We start from the raw sequence: 24,221 nt of genomic DNA, 5'->3' as shown, positions 1-24,221 counted from the left end.
GCCACATACAGTGGGGACGGAAAGTATTCAGACCCCCTTAAATTTTTTACTCTTTGTTATATTGCAGCCATTTGTTAAAATAATTTAAGTTCATTTTTTTCCTCATTAATGTACACACAGCACCCCATATTGACAGAAAAACACAGAATTGTTGACATTTTTGCAGATTTACTAAAAAAAGAAAAACTGAAATATCACATGATCCTAAGTATTCAGACCCTTTGCTGTGACACTCTTATAATTAACTCAGGTGCTGTCCATTTCTTCTGATCATCCTTGAGATGGTTCTACACCTTCATTTGAGTCCAGCTGTGTTTGATTATACTGATTGGACTTGATTAGGAAAGCCACACACCTGTCTATATAAGACCTTACAGCTCACAATGCATGTCAGAGCAAATGAGAATCATGAGGTCAAAGGAACTGCCTGAAGAGCTCAGAGACAGAATTATGGCAAGGCACAGATCTGGCTAAGGTTATAAAAACATTTCTGCAGCACTTAAGGTTCCTAAGAGCACAGTGGCCTCCATAATCCTTAAATGGAAGACGTTTGGGACGACCAGAGCCCTTTCTAGAGCTGGCCGTTCGGCCAAACTGAGCTATCGGGGGAGAAGAGCCTTGGTGAGAGAGGTAAAGAAGAACCAAAAGATCACTGTGGCTGAGCTCCAGAGATGCAGTCGGGAGATGGGAGAAAGTTGTAGAAAGTCTACCATCACTGCAGCCCTCCACCAGTCAGGGCTTTATGGCAGAGTGGCCCGACGGAAGCCTCTCCTCAGTGCAAGACTCATGAAAGCACGCATGGAGTTTGCTAAAAAAAAAACACCTGAAGGTCTCCAAGATGGTGAGAAATAAGATTCTCTGGTCTGATGAGACCAAGATAGAACTTTTTGGCCTGAATTCTAAGCGGTATGTGTGGAGAAAACCAGGCACTGCTCATCACCTGTCCAATACAGTCCCAACAGTGAAGCATGGTGGTGGCAGCATCATGCTGTGCGGTTGTTTTTCAGCCGCAGGGACAGGTTGACTGGTTGCAATAGAGGGAAAGATGAATGCGGCCAAGTACAGGGAAAACCTGGACGAAAACCTTCTCCAGAGTGCTCAGGACCTCAGACTGGGCCGAAGGTTTACCTTCCAACAAGACAATGACCCTAAACACACAGCTAAAATAACGAAGGAGTGGCTTCACAACAAATCCGTGACTGTTCTTGAATGGCCCAGCCAGATCCCTGACTTAAACCCAATTGAGCATCTCTGGAGAGACCTAAAAATGGCTGTCCACCAACGTTTACCATCCAACCTGACAGAACTGGAGAGGATCTGCAAGGAGGAATGGCAGAGGATCCCCGAATCCAGGTGTGAAAAACTTGTTGCATCTTTCCCAAAAAGACTCATGGCTGTATTAGATGAAAAGGGTGCTTCTATACTAAATACTGAGCAAAGGGTCTGAATGCTTAGGACCATGTGATTATTTCAGTTTTTCTTTTTTAATAAATCTGCAAAAATGTCAACAATTCTGTGTTTTTCTGTCAATATGGGGTGCTGTGTGTACATTAATAAGGAAAAAATGAACTCAAATGATTTTAGCAAATGGCTGAAATATAACAGAGTGAAAAATTTAAGGGGGTCTGAATACTTTATGTCCCCACTGTATCAGTGCCCATAAGTGCAGCATATTCGTGCCTCATCGGCGCCCATCAGTGCTGCCTCATCGGCGCCCATCAGTGCTGCCTCATCGGCGCCCATCAGTGAAGGAGAAAAATTACTTTATTTACAAAATTTACTGACAAACTAAGAAATACTTTTTTTCTAAAAAAATTTTTAGGAAAAAATAAAAAACCCAGGAGTAATTAAATACCAAGAGAAAGCTCTATTTGTGTGAATAAAATGATACAAATTTCACATGGTTACAGTGTAGCATGACCGCGCAATTGTCATTCAAAGTGTGACAGCGCTGAAAGCTGAAAAATGGGCTGGGCAGGAAGGGGGTGTAAGTGCCCTGTATTGAGGTGGTTAAAGAGTTGGTGAGTTCTGTCACAATGACCTGATATTGCCTCTTCGTTAACTTCATTTTTACTAGTTTTGTAACTTGCCTGACTGAACAATTGTCCTGAAGCCCTCAATCCATGGAAACTAGTACAGAATTTATAATGTTAAACCATTTAACCTGTGGCTGGGCGATGTTATCCTGCCCCACGTCAGTTTTCTCCCATATGGGGAGTGTGGGGTGACACCCTTTGCTTAAGGCCTAGCATTTCATAGTGTTGATTTTGGTTCTTTCCTGATTATTACATGAGAATTTATCTATGTAATTTTCTCGACAATGTCCGAATGTATGACACTCTCTTTTTATTATCTTTTGTTTGTTCATCACGATAAGTCAATAAAAATATTGAAACTAAAAATTTGTAGCAGAATACATATTGGCCTAAACTGATTAAATTTTGTATATATATATAAAATACATTTTTGGTAAGTATTGTAGCAGAAAGTAAAAAATATTGTGCTGTTTTTTTTTTCAAAATTGTCAGTGTTTATGGCGCAAAAAATAAACCGCAGAGGTGATCAAATACCACCAAAAGAAAGCTCTATTTGTGGGAAAAAAGGACATAAATTTTGCACGACTGCGCAAATGTCAGTTAAAGCGAGGCAGTGCCGTATCGCAAAAAAAATGGCCTGGTCATTAAGGGGGTAAATCCTTGGGGCGTGACCGGATGTGATCGAGGCAGCACACATCTCTCTGAAGCTCCGTTTATCCTGCAATAATCCGTGGTTTTGGAGCAAACTTAACCGACTTTTAATATCATTACTAGCTGGGGGAAGGTGCAGGGATCAAAACGATGCACTCCTCTGCCTCCAAGAAGAACCAGAAGGCTCTCAAAGACCAGCGACAGACTCGCTCCACGAAGGACGCTGAACGAGACTCCGCCCCTGCCATCTTGTCTTCCCAGAGGCCGGATCAGCGCGCCAAAACAAAGGCTGAAAAAATGTCGCCGACAGGAGAGGCGGCGGAGCTTGGAGCTGATGCTGAACCAGCAGAGGACCAGCTGCTGGCTGTGGACACAGAGGCGATAGCTAGACCGATCCTGGAAACCATCAATGCCAGTGTCAGGTGAGTACTTACCATGGCCGAAATGCCGAGAGCGGTTCGCCCTTGCCACTACGCGCACCCCGTCCCCTGGAGTTGAAAGAGGGAATGGATGGCACTAAGGAGCATGGGCCACCAGCAGGTATGGGTCTCCTGTGGGAAACTGCAGAGCCGGGTCTGGGGATGCAGGAGTCCAGGAATCAGTGGAAGTCCCGTTGCTGGGTGGAGCAGACAAACTGTAAGCAAGCAGAGGGTCAAACACAGGCAATAAGCAAGACAAGTCCGTAGAACAGGCCGGGGGTCAAACACTGGTATCAAGCAGAGGAAGTCCGTTAATCAGGCCGGAGGTCAAACACTGGTATCAAGCAGAGGAAGTCCGTTAATCAGGCCGGGGGTCAAACACTGGTGTCAAGCAGAGGAAGTCCGTTAATCAAGCCGGGGGTCATTACAGGAGAGAGGCAGCGTGGTGAGAGCAGTCCGAGTCACAACAGGAAATCAGGTGAGCATAAACAGGAAGAAACAGGAGCTGAAGACAAACCAGCAACAGTCTGGGTGTTGGAGCTGTTTTAAATAGCCCCACCAGAGTGTCACGGTGGGCATGCATGAGTCACCGTGCGCACCCGTGTGCTATCGCACGCGCCCAGGGACAGGATGAATGTGACTGGAGAGGACCCTTTTCTGACAGTGCCCACCCCCCCAAGGGGCGGACTCCGGACGCCCAAACTAGACATCAATTCAGGATGTTCCCGATGAAAACCTTGGATTAAACGTGGAGCATGGAGATTCCTAGCAGGCTCCCAGGAATTGTCTTCAGGAGGGTACCCCTTCCACTGAATTAGATATTGGAGCTGTCTGCCCCTCTTCCTGCAACTCAAAGCAGACTCCACTTCGAATTCGTTCTCCCCATCCACTTCAACAGGTGGAGGAGGAAGTTCCTTTCTCCCAGAGAAAGGGCTGGCTACTACAGGCTTAAGCAGGGATGCATGGAAAACTGGGTGTATTCTATAAGATGTTGGTAGTGCCAGCTCAAATGCCACGGGGTTGACCATCCTCTTGATTTTAAAAGGCCCGATGAACTTTGGCCCCAGGTTCCGTGAGGGCAGAGGTAATCTGAGATTTGTGGTTGCCAACCAAATTTCCTCACCCACTTTGAAGATTGGATTTTCCTTCCTTCCTCGGTTATACTGTTTTTTATAATTGACCTGAGCTTTCCGTAGAGTGTCTTGGATCCTTTGGAAGTTAGATTGAATAGAGCCTATCCGGTTTTGTACGGCAGGAACAGACATTTCAGGGAGGATGTTACGGAGGAAGGGAGGATGGTATCCAAAGTTTGCCCAGAAGGGTGTTTGGTTTGTTGCGGAATGAACGGAGTTGTTATAGGCGAACTCAGCATATGGTAGGAGAGTCGCCCAATCATCCTGTGAACCAGAACAAAAACATCGAAGGTACTGCTCCAAGGTTTGATTTGTCCTCTCCGTCTAGCCGTTGCTCTGAGGATGGTACGCAGAGGAGAGGCACAGTTTAATTTCCAGGGTCTTGCAGAGCTCCTTCCAAAACTCTGAGGTAAATTGAACACCCCTGTCAGAGACGATGCTCTTGGGCACACCATGGAGTCTGATTATTTCCTTGAGGAAGATATTAGCCGTATCAGAAGCAGAGGGGGTGCCCTCCATGGGTAGGAAATGCGCCATCTTGGAGAGGCGATCAACTACGACCAAGATGGTGGTAAACCCCGCCGAAGCAGGTAAGTCCACAATAAAATCCATTGACACTTCCGCCCATGGTCGTTCCGGGATGGGCAAGGGTTTGAGTAGACCCCAAGATTTGGTGTTTAGACCCTTATTGCGTTGGCAAGGTAAACAAGAAGAGACATAGTCTTTACAATCCCGTCTCCACCCCGGCCACCAAAAAGAACGGGAGATCAGTTCAATAGTCTTCCTTGTTCCAAAGTGGCCTGCGAATCTGTGATCATGGAAGGTTTTGAGGGCTAGAGGCCTTACATCCTGTGGAACAAAAATTTTCTCTTTGGCCCAGAGCAGCTCATCATGTTTTTTAAAAGCATGTGTTTCAGGAGCGGAAAGGCGGCTAGACGAGGATTTGATAGAAGTCATTAGATCAGATTGGGTGACTCCAAGGAAGTTTTGCGGAGAGAGGATGGTACTAGGCTCAGTGATCTGAGGAGTCTCAGAGAACATCCGAGAGAGCGCATCTGCTTTTCCGTTCTTAGAGCCCGGTCTGTAGGATATATGTAATTTAAATCTAGAGAAGAAGAGGGCCCAGCGGGCTTGTCTGGGCCTTAGCCGTTTTGCTGTCCTGAGATACTCTAAATTCTTATGATCGGTGAAGATCATAACAGGATGAGATGCCCCTTCCAACAGATACCTCCACTCTTCTAAGGCGAACTTGATGGCCAGCAGCTCCCTGTCACCTACATCGTAATTGAGTTCTGGTGGACTCAGTGTCTGGGATGCGAAAGCTACAGGGTGAAGAATGGCCTTGGGCCCATGTCTCTGGGAGAGAATGGCTCCTGTAGCAGTTTCTGAAGTATCCACTTCTAACACAAATGGTAAAGCCAGATCAGGATGTCGTAAGATTGGTGCAGAAACAAACAAGGTTTTGAGCTTGGTAAAGGCTTCCTGTGCTTGCTGTGACCATTGGAAACGGTCGTGTTGATGGGTAAGTTGAGTGATAGGTGCCACAATGGATGAAAAGCCACTAATAAACCTTCTATAGAAGTTGGCAAACCCGATGAACCGTTGTACCCCTTTTTTGTCTGATGGAGCCAGCCATTCTTGAATTGCCTTGACCTTTTGTGGGTCCATTACGACCCCATTGGTGGAGATGAATCCCAGAAACTACACCACAGTCTTCTTGAATTCGCATTTCTCAGTCTTGAGGTATAATTTATGATTCCTGAGTATGGTAAGGACTTTTTTAACGTGGACTCGGTGAAGCTCAATGGTGGCAGAGAAGATGAGGATATCGTCTAGGTAAACGACTAAGAAATCGTCAAGGTATTCTCGGAAGATGTCATTAACTAGATGTTGGAAAGTGGCCGGGGCGTCGCATAACCCAAAAGGCATCACCAGGTACTCATAATGGCCAAACCTGGATCTAAAGGTGGTCTTCCACTCATCCCCGGGCCAAATCCTGATGAGATTGTAAGCACCCCGAAGATCCAGTTTAGAGAAGATCTGGGCCGACCAAAATCGTTGGAACAATTCGGGAATGAGTGGTAGTGGGTAACGGTTCTTTACCGTTATGTTATTTAGTTGCCTGTAATCCACACACGGCCTTAAGGACCTATCTTTTTTTCCCTACGAAACAGATACCAGCTCCGGCTGGCGAAGAGGAAGGATGGATGAAGCGTTTTTCTAAGTTTTCATCAATCTAATCCTTCAGGACCTTCAGCTCAGTTTCTGACAGTGGAAAAATGCGGCCAAACTGAATTTCTGAGCCAGGAAGGAGGTCAATGGGGCAATCGTAGGGCCGGTGAGGCGGTAGGCAGTCCACTTTCTGTTTGTCAAATACATCCCGGAACTCAAGATATTGTGAAGGGATGTGTTGGAGATTGTCAGGCACGGGTGAAATGGCTGAGCAAATACCAGGAGCTGGGGTGAAGCAATGCTGGGAGCAGTATTGAGTGGAGAAGGATACTTGGTCTTCCAGTTAATTTGAGGTTCATGCGCCTGGAGCCAGGGCAGGCCTAAGATTACAGGAAAGATAGGTGAATGGATAAGGTCAAATTGTAGAAACTCTTGATGGCCTGAGTCGGTGGAGGTAAGGATGGGCTTGGTTTCTCGGGTGATGGATCCAGAATGGAGAAAGAGACCCATCAGCCAAATGTGCCAGGAGACTTTAAGCCTTAGCCTGAACAGGGACATGTAGATTTTGGGCCAGCGTGATGTCTAGGAAGCAGCTACAAGCTCCGGAATCAATTATTGCTGGCAGACGGGTTTCCTCTTCCGGTAGCTGTAGAGAAATAAGGAGAGAAACATAAGTCTTGGGTATACTCATGGATCAATAATTCAGTGTCTTGCAGGTATGACTTACTAGGCCTCATTGGACAGCTGCAGAGGAAATGACCAGAACCTCCACAGTACAGGCACAGATTGGATTGGCGTCTGTGTTGCCTTTCTTCAGGAGTCAGGGGGGCACGGACCAGTCCGAGTTGCATGGGCTTGGCTTCAGGAGCTGAGGAGATAGCAGCAGTAGGAGGTGGAGTATGGATAGGCATTGGCCTGAAGGGGGTCCAACTAGGTCGTGGCCCTTGAAAACATCGCTCACGTAAACGCCTATCCAGTTTGGTGGCTGATTGGATTAGTTCCTCTAGAGAGGCTGGGGTTTCTATCCTAGCCAGTTCATCCTTAAGGACCTCAGCCAGACCTTGATGGTATTGGTACCTCAAAGCAGGCTCATTCCAACCCGTGTCGCTGCCCACTTGCAGAATTCCACTGTGTAATCCTCTATGGGCCACTTTCCCTGGGAAAGGTTATGCAGGGTTGCTTCAGCTGTAGCAGTGCGTTGTGGATCGTCATAAAGTTGAGCCATGCTCTCAAAGAAAGTATCAATAGAATTCAAGACAGGGCTCCTTTGTTCCATCAGACTGTGAGCCCAAGCTTGTGGCTCCTCAGCTAGAAGGGAGATAACAAACCCCACTTTTACTGCGTCAGAACAAAAAGTCCTGGGCTGGAGGGCCAGATAGAGCGAGCAGGCATTCTTGAAGGCTCTGTATTTTTTACGATCCCCTAAGAAGCGCTCAGGTGTAGGGACCCTGGGCTCAGGGAGCGCCATAACTACCGTTGAGCTTGCAGTGGGCTGAGGGGCGGAGGCCCCACTAGTAGGTGTGGGAGCTGCAGGTAGAGGCGGACTGGATAGTTGCTGAAGGTGGCTGTCAATTTGCGTATACCCCTCTTGTAGTTTCTGGACTGTATCAGTGAGGGCTGAGACCTGCTGGCACAGGATCTCTAAAGGGGAACGCGCTCTGTCGGCCTCAGACATCTGGCTGGTTTGTACTGTCAGGTGAGTACTTACCGAGGCCGAGATGCCGAGAGCGGTTCGCCCTTGCCACTACGCGCACCCCGTCCCCTGGGGATGAAACAGGGAATGGGTGGCACTAAGGAGCACGGGCCACCAGCAGGTATGGGTCCCTTGTGGGAAATTGCAGAGCCGGGTCTGGGGATGCAGGAGTCTAGGAACCGGTGGAAGTCCCGTTGCTGGGTGGAGCAGACAAACTGTAAGCAAGCAGAGGGTCAAACACAGGCAATAAACAAGACAAGTCCGTAGAACAGGCCGGGGGTCAAACACTGGTATCAAGCAGAGGAAGTCCGTTAATCAGGCCGGGGGTCAAACACTGGTATCAAGCAGAGGAAGTCTGTTAATCAGGCCGGGGGTCAATCCAGGAGAGTGGCAGCGTGGTGAGAGCAGTCCGAGTCACAACAGGAGATCAGATGAGCATAAACAGGAAGCAACAGGAGCTGAAGACAAACCAGCAACCAGTCTGGGTGCTGGAGCTGATTTAAATAGCCCCGCCAGAGTGTCACGGTGGGCATGCATGCGCCAAAGCACCAATCCAGCGCGCACACGCCCAGAGACAGGATGAATGTGACTGGAGAGGACCCTTCTCTGACAGCCAGTAAGTCTGAACTAATGGGGCATATAGACCACCTCTCCTCGGAATGCACTCTGATCGGACACAATCTGGACAAGATCCGGGGCAGGCTCACCACAGTGGAGGCCAGGGTGTCTGATGTGGAGGACACCTCTCACACGCAGGGCACTCAGTTGTCAGAGCTCCATGACCTGGTGAGGTCTTTACAGCGCAGGGCGGACGACGCCGAGGACAGACAGAGGAGAAACAATATCCGGGTGGTTGGTTTACTGGAGGGATCTGAGGGGGACAAGCCGGTTCAGTTCGCTGAGGCCCTATTCAAACAATTACTATCGCTAAAAGATTTACCCCCCACTTATGTTGTGGAGAGAGCACAGAGGGTCCCCACAGGTAACAGACCTCCAGGAGCTTTTCCCAGACCCTTCCTGGTGAGGTTCCTGAACTACAGGGACAGAGACATGATATTGGCCCAATCAAGGAAAATACAAGAGCTCAAGCATGAGAACTCCAGGGTGATGCTTTTCCCTGATTTTTCAGCTGCCACCCAACAAAAACGTTGCTCCTTTATTCATGTTTGCAAGCGGCTGAGGGAAAAGGAGATCCAATATAGTATGCTGTACCCTAGCAAACTAAGGGTTAAATACAGAGGCAATGTAAAGTTCTTTGAGAATCCTGCAGAAGCCTGTGATTGGCTGGATAAAGAACTTTCATAGTTGCTGCATACCTGGCCAGACCTTATTTGAACACTGGGGCTGGGATGCCCAGCCTCAGCAGCACCTGTTGTGCATTGCTATTTGAACTCCCGTTCAATGTTGCAGACAAATGCACGTTGCATAGATGTCCGGATTGATGATCATATCCAATCACTGCAAATCACCTGGAGGAAGCGCACCCACGGAATGGATCTACATGGCAACTCATCTCACTATCAACCTGGGGTGGCTGACCATATGTCATGGAGAACTGTGAGACTCATTCACTTTTGGCTCCCCAGTGGGTTTTCTTTGCTGCGAATTTCCAGTTTTTCTCAGTATCATCTTCTTACACCTTTTTCTACAGTGGGGGGGGAATACTCCCCCCATGCTACTTTTTAAGTCGAGCATCCACGTTACACATACTTCTGGGCTCCGTGTTCCTGTAGTATGGAGCACAGGAGGATGTGCCAAATCAACAAGGAACTGCCAAACATTTGACAGATGCGGCCGGAACTCACCGCAAGTTTTTCTTGGTTGGTTTTTGGGATGAAGCTATATATCGGAACTTTTTGTGTTTTTTTTTTTTAGGGTTGGTTTCTGGTATAATAGCAGGGGGGAAGTTCTACTTGTCACAGCTCATACATTTGTACTCAATATATGTTCTTTCCTGGGGCAGAATTATGCAGCAGATATAGCTGTTGAGCGGGAGGGGGAGGTTTTTCTTATATCCTGTAGAGAGACACCTGTATCAGTAACTATGACCATGGCAAATAAGATCAGTGTTTTGTCTTGGAATGTCAGGGGCCACAACCACAAATTTAAACGGGCCTCCGTATTCCAATATTTAAAACACACTAAGCCCCATATCATTTTCCTGCAGGAAACACATTTACATGGTAACAGGGTACTAGCATTACGCAAGCAGTGGATTCAGAGAGCTCTGCATTCCACCTATTCTACTTTTGCTAGAGGGGTTTCCATGTTAATTAGCAGAGCTGTCCCTTGCACCATCCATCAGGTAATCACAGACCGGGGGGGGGGTAGATATGTGGCAGTAGTAATGAATATATACTACTGTAAAGTGTTTTTGGTCAATGTATACATACCTCCTCCCTCCCAGGTTCAATTGCTGTATGACATGCTAACTCGACTGGCTCAGTATGTGCATCTGCCCTTGTTTCTGATGGGAGACTTCAGCGCCATCCTTGATGCGGCGTTGGATTCTTCTAATCCGAATAGGGGGAGCTCTGCTGATTTAAATGGCTGGGCTTCTGTAGCAGACTTGCTGGAGGTATGGCGATGGAAGCATCCCACGGATCGCTGCTTCTCTCACATGTTGACGGCACATGGCTCCTCAACCAGGATTGATATGGCCTTTGGTAATGGTCTCCTGCTGCCGTATGTGGAGGGTATTGAATACTTGGCTTGGGGCCAAGTGTTTCCCAACTTTTTTTTTCAGTTAAGGCACCCTTTAAAATTATAGTCTCGATGCACCCCATTCTACAATGTAAGAAACTATTCTAATTGATTTACATAATACATCAACATCCACAAATGTAGGACACCCAAGGTTTATTCTTCCAAATCCAATACACTTTTGCACACTGGTACCGCCTAGTATTCCAATGTTTCTCTTCTCCCTCAGTTTTTCCCCATCACTCAGCTAATGTGACCCCAGCACTGACAGAGAGAGGCAGGGGAGGGTCATTGGTTGTTAGGACGCTGGCGGCTTAAAGGTCGTAATAGTGCACAATGAAAACATGCTGGTTTGCACACAATTTTGGGGCTGTTTTTAGGCATTTTGCCAATGCACCCTTGAAGAAACCTCAAGGCCAAGGCACCCTGGTTAAAAATGGTTGGTCTAAGGCATACAGGCTGGAGTTTCATTTCCTACTGCTCCGATTTATGCCTTCAAAACTGTCCGTCTCTCCGAGATTGCTTGCCCCCTTAGACTGCCTTCCAACAAGGCCAGTCTATTTGGCACCTCCCTCCTCTGGTGGTAGCATTGCTTCTGTATAAGAGGAGCTGGAGCATACTGACCACCAAGAAGGTACTGGGGGGAAGCATTTATGTAGTTATCACTGGTTAGTAAGGACACTGGCAGGTGCAGAGCCAGCAGCCGCTGGTGTCTTTAACAACTAGTGAATAGCAGGTTGTTAAGGACCCGGAACTCTATGGCATCCTTAACCAGCTATTCAGATGTGTTGCACATTAAGAGCATAGCATGTTTTACAAGCACTCCTGTGTGAAAGCAGCTTAAGAGGGGAAATAATTACAATGTAAAAATATATCGGAGTTGAATTCAGAAACGATAACAAATGGTTTATTCTAAAGCCCCAGAAGAGGAAATACAGCCATAATCTCAGGTTAGGAGGAAAAAGGTTTAACCTTAGATTTCAAAAAGGGTTCTTCACTGTTAGAGCAGTTAATATGTGGAACTGCATCCCCCAGGAAGAGGTAAGGAAAGTGGTGACAACTTCAAAAACTTTTACATGCCTTCTTCGGGAAGCAGAATATACAGGGCTGTGGGAATTGTTAGAGCATAACAATCACACATACATAGGTTGAACTGGATAGACCGGTGTTGCAGATAAGGCAAAATGTATAGTTTGCTGTTTTGCAGACATTGGTGTAAAAAGTTGAAAACCACCGATGTGTATGGCAGTTAAGTATCTGCTCTTTGGTAACTCTTCCTCATGCCTTGTTTCTCCTATTCATTTCTATGTTTTTGGCAGTTGGACAAAAGATAAACGTGTATTGCTTATGATGTCCGAGTCCAAAAAGAAGTGGGTTCCCATCCGACCGCTCCCATCCATTCGCTCCTTTCCACAGCAGTATGAGGTGAGGCTTTGTTTCCACTATTTTTTACAGCTTTTTTTTTTTTTGGTTTATTATGAAATTGTATCATACAGTCGCCTAAACAGTAGACCAGGTTTCATTAAATCACATTAGAGCAGAAGTAAGCCCTCCTGTTCTTTTCAGCTAAGAAAGCTGCCATCTTAGCCTCTGTTTGATCTGTAACTGACTGATGCTGCACATGTGATCAGTTATGATACCAGTCATCTGATGGTTTGACAGCTTGAGGGCAAAAGTAAATGTGACAGCATTTCCTGCATGCTGGGGATGTAACTATTTATTGATGTGTTTTAGTTCCCATAGATTTAACAATAAAAAAAAAATAGTTACATTCCTGGCATGCCAGAAATGCTAGAAGTTACATTTGCTTGTACTCTCAACCAAACTGTCAAACCATTTAATAGCTGGAATCATAACTGATCACATGTGCAACATCCATGGCAGTTGCAGATCAAACAGAAGCTAAGATGGCAGCTTCCATAGATGAAAAGGATATTAGGGTTTAGTTCCACTTTAAACCATGAAACAAGGTTGTTCTATGTTAAAAGTTCCTATAATTTTACAAAATTTACATACAGTACATGTCAAAGAATTATGTGTAATTCGGTGTTTCCCAGATCTGTTCTTGGGGACCACTAGCAGGTCATGTTTTACAGATCTCTTCATAAAGTCAGTTTCTTTCAAACTTTGATTCATTAACACAAATACCTAGACTTCTGGTTAACATGACCAGTTTGTTACCTCTGAGGAAAACCAGAACGTACCCACCCCACAGTAAGACCTTTGTACATAGGGTCAGTAAAGGGTTTAGAACATTCTCTCAGGTACATGGCTAATCCTACTTTTGATGATAGTAGGGGACAACCTTCAGTATAACAGCAACACCTCTCTAACTGTTGGTATACAACAGCTGGCAACAAATGCTGCTTCTATCTGTTTTCTGGACAATATATGGTCTAGTGAATAAAAGAACACAGTAACATGCTCTAGTTGGATTTCGAGTTGTGCTGTCACTTTTGTGTAATATTAAGCAACGCTTATTCTCAGACTCCCTAGATCAGATTTGTGTAAGCTGCTGGTAATTTTATTGTTTCACGTCACTTGTGTCAAACACATGCCGAATCCGGCCCTTCCGACCATTTCATGTGGCCCTCGCACCTCTCCCACAGTTATGCCCCCCCCCACCCCCCCCGACTGGGCCACCACCTGGTCTCAGCAGTTGGCAGCAGAAAACTGCTGTGTAGCCGCAGCACCTCCTCGTCTCCTCCTCTTCCCCTGTTCTCAGCATTCAGTGGACTCTGACCCTCCTGGTCCTCCTCCAGACCCTGCACTTTCTGCTTTCCAGCTCCACCCGCAGCTTCTTGCTGTCAGCAGCCAAGGTAAGGGAGGATAGGGGACTCTTAACCTCTGATGGTTGGGGGAGGCTGTTGACATCTGATGTAAAGGGGGGGGGGGGGTGATATGGACATCGGTTTATAATTATTATGAAAATACAACTCTATGCCAGTTGAAAAGGAGGGTTGCACACAGCTGGTATCATCTACATGAAACTTTATTGGGGACTGGCTTACTGATACAGCCGACTCCTTAAGGGCAACCAAATCAAAGTCGGCCAATGAGAGGAGTGGGTTGGGCCACAGCTCTGTGTCTGAATTTTTCTTATGTTTTGGAGATATTTTGCCGATGCATTCTATCGAATGCTTTCTCAGCATCTAGTGCCAAAAGGAAAGCAGGGTGTTCTGTTATTTTCAATATGATTACATTCACCATTCGTCTAGTACCGTCAGGCGCTTGTCTGCCTTTTAACGAAACATACTTGATCTAGCCCAATGAGATGTGATGTTATATTTATTAAGTGATTGGCTAGGATCTTAGCATACATTTTTATGTCTATATTTAGTAATGATATAGGTCTGTAATTTATGGGTTATGTTGGGTCTTTGTCTGGTTTTGGTATGGTAATTATTAGTGCTTCTAACTTCTCTTTTGTGTATTGGCTAGATAATGCTGCTTGATTAAACATTTTGGTCAAATGTGGCGATAGTATTTCACTAAATGCTTGTTAATATTCTCCTTTGAGTCCACCTATGTCTGGGGTTTTATTTTTAGTTAGGGATTTTATAACTGAGGGTTTCTTGTAATGAAATTGGGTCGTTGATAAGTTTTAGGTCTTCAGGCTTTATTTTTGGTAGGTTGATATTTTTTAAATAGTCAGCTATATTTTGGGGTGTAGGTTGTGGAGTGTTTTGATCTTCCTTAAGGTTATATAGAGATTCATAATATTCTGAGAAGGAATCAGCTCTTTCTTCGGAGTTGTATATTGCTTTATTTGATTTGTGCTGATTTAATTTGTTAATTTTGTTTTCATTTGGCGTATCTGGTTAGCCAAAAGTTTACCAGCTTTATTACTTTGTGGATAATAATTGTTTCATTCATTTTATGTACTTGTCATGGTTATCTATCAGCATATATCTCAGTTCAGTTCTTAGGCTGCTTTCACACTGAGGCGCTTTGCAGGAGCTAAAGTGCCAAAAATAGCACCTGCAAAGCACCCTGAAAGTGCCGCTCAATTCACTCCAATGTGAAAGCCCTGAGAGCTTTCACACTGGAGCGGTGCACTTGCAGGGCGGTCAAAAAAAGTCCTTCAAGCCGCATCCAAATATAGCGCCGCTTTACCGCCAGCGCTGCCCGCCTCAGTTTTCAAGTAGCCTTAGAATATTGAGTTGTTGTGCTATTTTTATATCACTTGGGGGTTTTTTTGTGGTTTCTTCAGCTTCGGTAATGTCTTTTTAATATTTTGTTTAATTCAAATTTCCTTTTTTTTTTTTTTTTCTCTAGCTGCTATCTGTATTAGGAGACCCCTGATGAATGCTTTATGAGCACACCATAGTGTGGTACTTTTCATCAAACCATTATTATTGAGTACAAAAAATTCTCTAAGGTGTTTTTTTTTTTTTTTTTTTATCACGGACAAATGTAAAGAAGAATGTAAGTGTTGTTCCTCCATAATTTGTAATTGGTACAGGGAGGTCCTGTATTAATTTCTGTTTTTATTGGAGCATGATCAGTCCAAGAAATATTGTGGAATTGTAAAACTGGAAATTAGGAGAGGGTAACACCTATAAATATATGTACCAGGATGGGCTATCAGTATGTATGCAGACCGCACACTTATCACAGAATTCAAATACCCATTACTGGACACAAAGCCTAATACCTACTTGCAAAAATGCAGCTTAAAGCAAATAGGTAGGTTCCTCTAAATCATGGCATACATGGAAGAAAAAGGACCAGAGGGTCTAGGGACAGGATTATTCAAGCAGGAACACACTGGCTGTAAAATTATAAACTGGAACAATTTATTGACTTGTATAAATAAATAGATTCCACCCACAATATCAAATAAACATACTAACCTCCACCACTAAATAAAGTGACATAGTGCTGAACAACAGACTCACCACCCGGTACCCTCTTCAATCATTTCAAACATCCCCAAAAATACCATTATATGCAACCACCTACTGGGGATAACCCAGATAAAAGGGCAATCAAATAATATTCAGAAGGCAAAAGTGTGTCAATTAAGTCATACAGACACAAAACGATAAAAAAGGTTGGTGAAGGGATTCACTTAAGAAGGTAGCCTTTTGTAGATCCTGCCAAAAAGATAATGTTGGATGGAAATCACTGGGATCAAAAAAGATCAAGGGTCACAGCAAAGGATCCATTGAGAAAAAAACTGTGAAAGTCCTCTATCCTGCCATATCTTCATGGAGGTGTAAATGCAGTAAAGTTTATTAATGAAAACGGCATATCATGGAGAGATGAGATGCAACAAAACGCATACCTTCACTCCACTATCCCCTAGATAGTTCTGTGTGTGGGGTAAAGAGGACAGCTTGTCTTCTAATTAACGTTGGAGCCGCCAGAGTGGAAGTATAAATTCAGTAAAGTTTATAAAGAAAAACGGCATGTCATGGAGAGATAAAGTGCAACAAAACACATACCTTCACTCCACTACCCCCTAGGCAGTTCTATGTGTGGGGGGGAGAGGACAGGTTGTCTCTTAGTTTACGCTGGAGCCGCCAGAGTGAAAATAGGAAAAAAAAAACCCTCTGAGTAGCGAACCCCTGATGGTCAGCGGGGTAGGGGGTCATCCAGATAATTCCAGTATGTGTGGGGGCTGCCACGTCCAGGTCCTAGGATCTCCGGCCGCCCGACGCTAGTTAGGAAATTACATCGGACTTCCACATACTGCTCACTCAGCGCTTCCTCGTAGACGCCAGGAACCACAGCCGTACAGTGTTGGGAGCAGAGCTTATCTCAGAGGGCTCGCATGAATTGCAGGAGGGATGTTAAAGTAATTCCAGGTGGTGGCTGTAAAAGTTTGGGCGTCTAGCTGACACGTTTCAATCGGCAAACTATTTTTCTCAGAGCTAGGGATACATTGGAAGACAGGAAGCTAAATACTAGAGTGATTTGTCTAATTGGCTGTCATGAAATTCAAACAGACTACCTCCATGAAGCAATTAACCCTAAAGACTCGATAGTAATGTGCACATGAAAACACCTTTAAAACCGTCACACAGTGAGTAGATGGATGAAAGAAAGATCAGAAAATATTGTAACAGGAAGGAGGGGAGGGAAAAGAAATTACTAGTTCCAAAAATTCCATATAATTATCAAAAAACACAATGCGGACCGTATAACTTTGTGTAGGACTCATCCTGAGCCTGCTCATTGTGAGGCTGTTGGAACTTAGTCCAAGTGGAACTGGTCTAAGTGGTGAGTTAAAACCAGAGTTTAAAACAGGAGGTTATAACAGGGGTCATAGTACCTGTGTAGTGTGAGTACCTGAGTGTTGTCTGAGTAGTGTGTGTGGATCGTTAGTACTTGTGTATTGTATACTTGAGTATCGCTCGTGCACGTAGGTCTGCGACTGTTCTGCAATTGCACGTAGGTCTGTGAGTACCTGTGTATTGTCTTGTTGTGTACCTGTGTATTGTCTTGAGTATTAGTGCCAGGAAGCTAGCTGTTAGGTAATTTGGACAGGGTATAATCCCCAATCCTCACTAAATTTAATAGGTACGATGCCCGGCGGGTGTGGAGAAGCGACTCTTTGTACATCTTGCCGCATGTATGCGTTCCTTGATCATCCGATCAAGGGCGAATACTGCTGTGCAAAATGTAAGCACATTGTTTCCCTGGAAGCCCAGGTTCTGAATCTGGGGAAGCAACTGTCAGCACTGAGAAGTCCCTCCATACTAAAGGAGAGCCAGGAACGTATACGGCAGGGGCCAGCACAGAGGCGGGTGGAGACAAAGAGGTGCAGGCACTAGCAAAGAGTAGATGGGTGACAGGAGGGGTAGAGGGGGAAGTGCCAGGGAGGCCGATCCAGGACTGGAGCATCCCAATAAGTACGCTCCATTGAGTGACATTGGTGAAACCAGTCAGGGACCAGCACTGCTGGAGCTGAGGGACTCTCCTAGCTGCCGGGGGAAGAACTCCTCCAGTGAGAGTGGGGGGGCAGCAAAAGGAAAGGAAAGACAGATTCAGGTTGTAGGGGACTCAATTCTTAGAAGGACAGAGAGGGCAATCTGTAACCAAGACCTGAAGCGCCGAACAGTATGTTGTCTACTGGGCGCTCGGGTTCGGCACATCACGGATCTTGTGGACAGATTACTGGGAGGGGCTGGGGAAGACCCGGCTGTCATGGTGCACGTTGGCACCAATGACAAAGTCAGAGGCAGATGGAGTGTCCTAAAGAACGATTTTAGGGACTTAGGAGCTAAATTGAGGAAAAGGACCTCCAAGGTAGTATTCTCAGGAATACTACCGGTACATCGAGCCACACCAGAAAGGCAGAGGGAGATTAGGGAAGTAAACAAGTGGCTGAAGAGCTGGTGTAGTAAGGAGGGGTTTGGGTTCCTGGAGGACTGGGCCGACTTCTCAGTCGGTAACCGGTACTATAGAAGGGATGGACTGCACCTAAATGAGGAGGGTGCAGATCTGCTGGGAATGAAGATGGCCAAAAAGTTAGAGGGGTTTTTAAACTAGGCGATGGGGGGGAGGGTCCAGAGGCGGAGATAGCCAATGCGAAAGATATTCCAGAGGGTAGTATTGGGGGCATTGGTGGTAGGTTAACCAAAGCACAAAAACACAAGGTGAGTATAGTAGCAAGTCCTAGTTGCAATCTCGAAACACCCAATACGAGGACAATATGTGACCGGTCTAAACTATGTGGCATGTTCACCAATGCCAGGAGCATGGCGGACAAGATGGGTGAACTAGAGATACTGTTGTACGAGGAGGATTTGGATTTTGTGGGAATTTCAGAGACCTGGTTCAACAGCTCTCATGATTGGCTGGCAAACATTCAAGGGTATACCCTATACCGCAAGGATAGAGAGGGTAAAAAAGGGGGAGGGGTATGCCTATATATCAAGAATAATGTACAAGTTAATGTGAGAGATGACATCACTGAGGGCGCTAGAGAGGAGGTGGAATCCTTATGGGTAGAGCTCCAAAGGGATGAAGCTAAGGGGAAAATAATACTGGGAGTATGCTATAGGCCCCCTAACCTGAGGGAGGAAGTGGAGACAGATCTCCTATCACAATTTGGATTAGCAGCAAGGATGGGAAGTGTTATCATAATGGGGGATTTTAATTATCCAGACATAGACTGGGCGGAGGGAACCGCGCATTCATTTAAGGCTCGCCAGTTCCTTGCAGGACAATTTTATGGGTCAGATGGTAGACGCACCAACTAGAAATAAAACATTACTGGATCTACTGATTACCAACAATACAGACCTGATCACAGATGTGGAAATACGGGGCAATTTAGGTAACAGCGATCACAGGTCAATTAGTTTCAGTATAAATCACACAAATAGGGAATACAAAGGGAATACAAAGACACTGAATTTCAAAAGAGCCAACTTCCCTAAACTACAAACCTTGCTAAAAGGCATAAATTGGGATAAAATATTAGGAACAAAGAATACGGAGGAGAGATGGGTTTGCTTTAAGAGCATATTAAATAAGGGCATTAGCCAATGTATCCCATTGGGTAATAAATTTAAAAGAGCGAACAAAAGTCCTGGTTGGCTTAACTCCAATGTAAAAATGCATATAAAAGCAAAGGAGAAGGCCTTCAAAAAATACATGTTTGAGGGATCATCCTCAGCATTCAGACTTTATAAAGAATGCAACAAGAAATGTAAGGGTGCAATTAGGACTGCTAAGATAGAACATGAAAGACACATAGCGAGGGAGAGCAAAAAAAAGTCACAAGAAATTCTTTAAGTATGTAAACAGTAAAAAAGGGAGGACAGACCATATTGGCCCCATAAAGAATGAGGAAGGACATCTGGTTACAAAGGATGGGGAGATGGCGAAGGTATTGAATTTATTCTTCTCCTCAGTCTTCACGAGTGAATCGGGGGGCTTCAGTAACCAAAACTGCAGTGTTTATCCTCATGACACAACACAGGAAGCACCTCCGTGGTTAACAGAGGACAGAATTAAAATTAGACTTGAGAAACTTAACATTAATAAATCGGGACCAGATGGCTTGCATCCGAGGGTACTTAGGGGAACTCAGTCAAGTGATTGCCAGACCGTTGTCCCTAATTTTTACAGATAGTCTACTGACTGGAATGGTACCAGCTGATTGGAGAAAAGCCAATGTAGCACCAATATTTAAAAAGGGCCCAAAATACATCCCTGGGAATTACAGACCAGTTAGCCTAACATCAATAGTATGTAAACTCTTGGAGGGGATGATAAGGGACTATATACAAGATTTTAGTAATAAGAACGGTATCAGCAGTAATCAGCATGGATTCATGAAGAATCGTTCTTGCCAAACCAATCTATTAACCTTCTATGAGGAGGTGAGTTGCCATCTAGATAAAGGAAGGCCCGTAGATGTGGTGTATCTGGATTTTGCAAAAGCATTTGACACAGTTCCCCATAAACGTTTACTGTACAAAATAAGGTCCGTTGACATGGACCATAGGGTGAGTACATGGATTGAAAACTGGCTACAAGGGCGAGTTCAGAGGGTGGTGATAAATGGGGAGTACTCAGAATGGTCAGGGGTGGGTAGTGGGGTTCCCCAGGGTTCTGTGCTGGGACCAATCATATTTAATTTGTTCATAAACGATCTGGAGGATGGGATAAACAGTTCAATCTCTGTATTTGCAGACGATACTAAGCTAAGCAGGGCAATAACTTCTCCGCAGGATGTGGAAACCTTGCAAAAAGACCTGAACAAATTAATGGGGTGGGCAAATGAGGTTCAATGTAGAAAAATGTAAAATAATGCATTTGGGTGGCAAAAATATGAATGCAATCTATACACTGGGGGGAGAATCTCTGGGGGAATCTAGGATGGAAAAGGACCTGGGGGTCCTAGTAGATGATAGGCTCAGCAATGGCATGCAATGCCAAGCTGCTGCTAACAACGCAAACAGAATATTGGCATGCATTAAAAAGGGGATCAACTCCAGAGATAAAACAATAATTCTCCCACTCTACAAGGCTCTGGTCCGGCCGCACCTGGAGTATGCTGTCCAGTTCTGGGCACCAGTCCTCAGGAAGGATGTACTGGAAATAGAGTGAGTACAAAGAAGGGCAACAAAGCTAATAAAGGGTCTGGAGGATCTTAGTTATGAGGAAAGGTTGCGAGCACTGAACTTATTCTCTCTGGAGAAGAGACTCTTGAGAGGGGATATGATTTCAATATACAAATACCGTACTGGTGACCCCACGATAGGGATAAAACTTTTTCGCAGAAGAGAGTTTAACAAGACTTGGGCCACTCATTAAAATTAGAAGAAAAGAGGTTTAACCTTAAATTACGTAGAGGGTTCTTTACTGTAAGAGCGGCAAGGATGTGGAATTCCCTTCCACAGGCGGTGGTCTCCACGGGGAGCATTGATAGCTTCAAGAAACTATTAGATAATCACCTGAATGACCGCAACATACAGGGATATATAATGTAATACTGACACATAATCACACACATAGGTTGGACTTGTGTCTTTTTTCAACCTCACCTACTATGTAACTATGTAATTTAAAGAAATGAAAAAAATCAATAAATCAAATGGTCAAATAACCCCACAGAGGAAGAGGAACACTTACAGTATAATACAATTTGGTTATTTATTAGAGGGGGAGGAAAGAAACATCATATGTCACCCTCTGTGTGCATATAACTAAAGCCCATCTTTATTTCCAAATACAGAATAGTTAGGATTCTAGAAAGACTGCTAAGTTACATTCGTTGTTTAAGCCAGCAGGCTGAAGACTGTTTAGAAGATAAATCCACATTTTTTCTTTTTGGTATAAAATATGGTCAAAATCCCCCCTTCTAAGGGGGAGATTGTCTGTAAAAGCCCTTCACACAAAGACCACTTGGATCTCCACCACGTTCAGTTAGAAAATGTAACGGTAGTGGTCGTTCGTCATCTTTTTTGAGGATGCTTTGGATGTGTTCACTGATTCTAATTTTAAGTTGTCTTTTAGTTTTACTTATGTATATCTTGCCACAAGGACAGGTGATCATATAGATCACCCGTGTGGTAGAGCAACTGATAAAAAATTTAAATTCTTTTTGACCCGCAGAATCAGTGAACACATCCGTTCTCTCGACGTGACCACAAATGGAATATTTCCCACAAGGGAAGCTACCGCGCAGAGGGGGCAGGTCAGTCAACCAATTTTTGCTAGGGGATCTTATATATTCAGAGTGGGACAGAATATCCCCCAGGTTTTGTGACCTACGTGCTGTCATCATGGGTCGATCCCCTATGAACTTCCCCAAAATTGGAGCTTCAGATAAAATGTCCAATGTTTAGTAAGGACCTCTTTAACCTGGTCCCATTGAGCTCAAAACCTAGTAATGATTCTGATGGGGTCCTGGGGACTGCGTTCATTTTTGTCCCTAGGTGTATCAGTCAAAAGGTCCTCTCTTTTAGTGTTGGTGGCTCTACTTTTGGCTCTTCTGAAGTCAGTAAGATTAATGACAGTCATATCCTGTGACTCCGTGGAAGAAAACTCTGAACATCAATGGTAGAAACTTGCGTTTCACATACACATATTATTCAAATACAGTCTCATTTTTGGATCTACAGATCAGTATACAAGATGATAGACTTGTAACTAAGACATATCGCAAAAAAACAGCTGCAAACACTATTGCAGGCGTCTAGCCATCATCCACATTCCCTGATTCAGGGAATTCCAATCGGTCTGTTCTTGAGGATCAGACAAACTGTTCCTCGGATGTTTTTTTTCGGGAACAGGCCTCCGAGCTCTACACACGTTTTCGGGAGAGAGGTTACTCACATAGGTCCATCAGAAGAGCCAAAAATAGAGCCATCAACACTAAAAGAGAGGACCTTTTGACTGATACACCTAGGGACAAAAGTGAACGCAGTCCCCAGGACCCCATCAGAATCATTACTAGGTTTGGAGCTCAATGGGACCAGGTTAAAGAGGTTTTTATTTAAACATTGGAACATTTTATCTGAAGCTCCAATTTTGGGGCAGTTCATAGGGGATTGACCCATGATGACAGCACGTAGGTCACAAAACCTGGGGGATATTCTGTCCCACTCTGAATATATAAGATCCCCTAGCAAAAATTGGTTGACTGACCTGCCCCCTCTGCGTGGTAGCTTCCCTTGTGGGAAATGTTCCATTTGTGGTCATATCGAGAGAACAGATGTGTTCATTGATTCTGCGGGTCAAAAAGAATTTAAAATCAAAGAATTTATCAATTGCTCTACCACACGGGTGATCTATATGATAACCTGCCCTTGTGGCAAGATATATATAGGTAAAACTAAAAGACAACTTAAAATTAGAATCAGTGAACACATCCAAAGCATCCTCAAAAAAGATTATGAACGACCACTACCTTTTATATTTTCTAACTGAACATGGTGGAGATCCAAGTGGTCTTTGTGTGAAGGGCTTTTACAGCCTGAATCTCCCCCTTAGAAGGGGGGATTTTGACCGTATTTTATACCAATAAGAAAAAAATGTGGATCTATCTTCTAAACAGTCTTCAGCCTGCTGGCTTAAACAACGAATGTAACTTAGCAGTCTTCCTAGAATCCTAACTATTCTGTATTTGGAAATAAAGATGGGCTTTAGTTATATGCGCACAGAGGGTGACATAGGATGTTTCTTTCCTCCCCCTCTAATAAATAACCAAATTGTATTATACTGTAAGTGTTCCTTTTCCTCTGTGGGGTTATTTGACCATTTGATTTATTGATTTTTTGATTTTTTCATTTCTTTAAAGTTTTGATAATTATATGGAATATTTGAAACTAGTAGTAATTTCTTTTCCCTCCCCTCCTTCCTGTTACAATATTTTCTGATCTTTCTTTTATCCATCTACTCACTGTGTGTGTGAGACGGTTTTAAAGGTGTTTTCATGTGCACATTACTATTGAGTCTTTAGGGTTAATTGCTTCATGGGGGTAGTCTGTTTGGATTTCATGGCAGCCAATTAGACAAATCACTCTAGTATTTAGCTTCCTGTCTTCCAATGTATCTCTAGCTCTGAGGAAAATCGTTTGTCGATTGAAACGCGTCAGAAGGACGCCCCAATTTTCACAGCCACCACCTGGAATTACTTTAACATCCCTCCTGCAATTCATGCCTCCTTCCCCCGTGCTTTTGCTGCCTTATGCATGGATGTTCACACTGGAAAACCGTTGATTCCTGTGATCTACACACAACCTTCACAGCTGTGGCCTCAATAGCCATTCATCTAACCCCTTCTCTGCACACTGTGTGGTGTAGGATTACGGAGAGTTCCATCCCAGCTGGGAGCCCTCTGAGATGAGTGTCCCCTCTCCCCCCACACATATAGAACTGCCCAGGAGGTAGTGGAGTGAAGGTATGTGTTTTTGTTGCACTTTATCTCTCCATGACATGCCGTTTT

General features: G+C 44.6%; 1 protein-coding gene across 4 annotated transcripts in view; it reads left to right on the top strand.

The window, feature by feature from the left end:
- Nucleotides 1–24,221, top strand: part of ZC3H7B (zinc finger CCCH-type containing 7B) — a 560,902-nt gene that overhangs the window by 406,893 nt on the left and 129,788 nt on the right. For all 4 annotated transcript variants that reach the window (XM_073592637.1, XM_073592638.1, XM_073592636.1 and 1 more), the window contains one exon: nt 12,127–12,232. In XM_073592637.1, coding sequence (XP_073448738.1) covers nt 12,127–12,232 — 106 coding nt within the window. The remainder of the gene's footprint in view (nt 1–12,126; nt 12,233–24,221) is intronic.

The sequence above is a fragment of the Aquarana catesbeiana genome, linkage group LG07 (assembly GCF_042186555.1).
Source record: "Aquarana catesbeiana isolate 2022-GZ linkage group LG07, ASM4218655v1, whole genome shotgun sequence".
NCBI classification, from domain to species: Eukaryota; Metazoa; Chordata; class Amphibia; order Anura; family Ranidae; genus Aquarana; species Aquarana catesbeiana.
The sequence above is the reverse complement of the archived record's forward strand: the minus strand, read 5'-3'. Positions and strand labels throughout refer to the sequence as shown.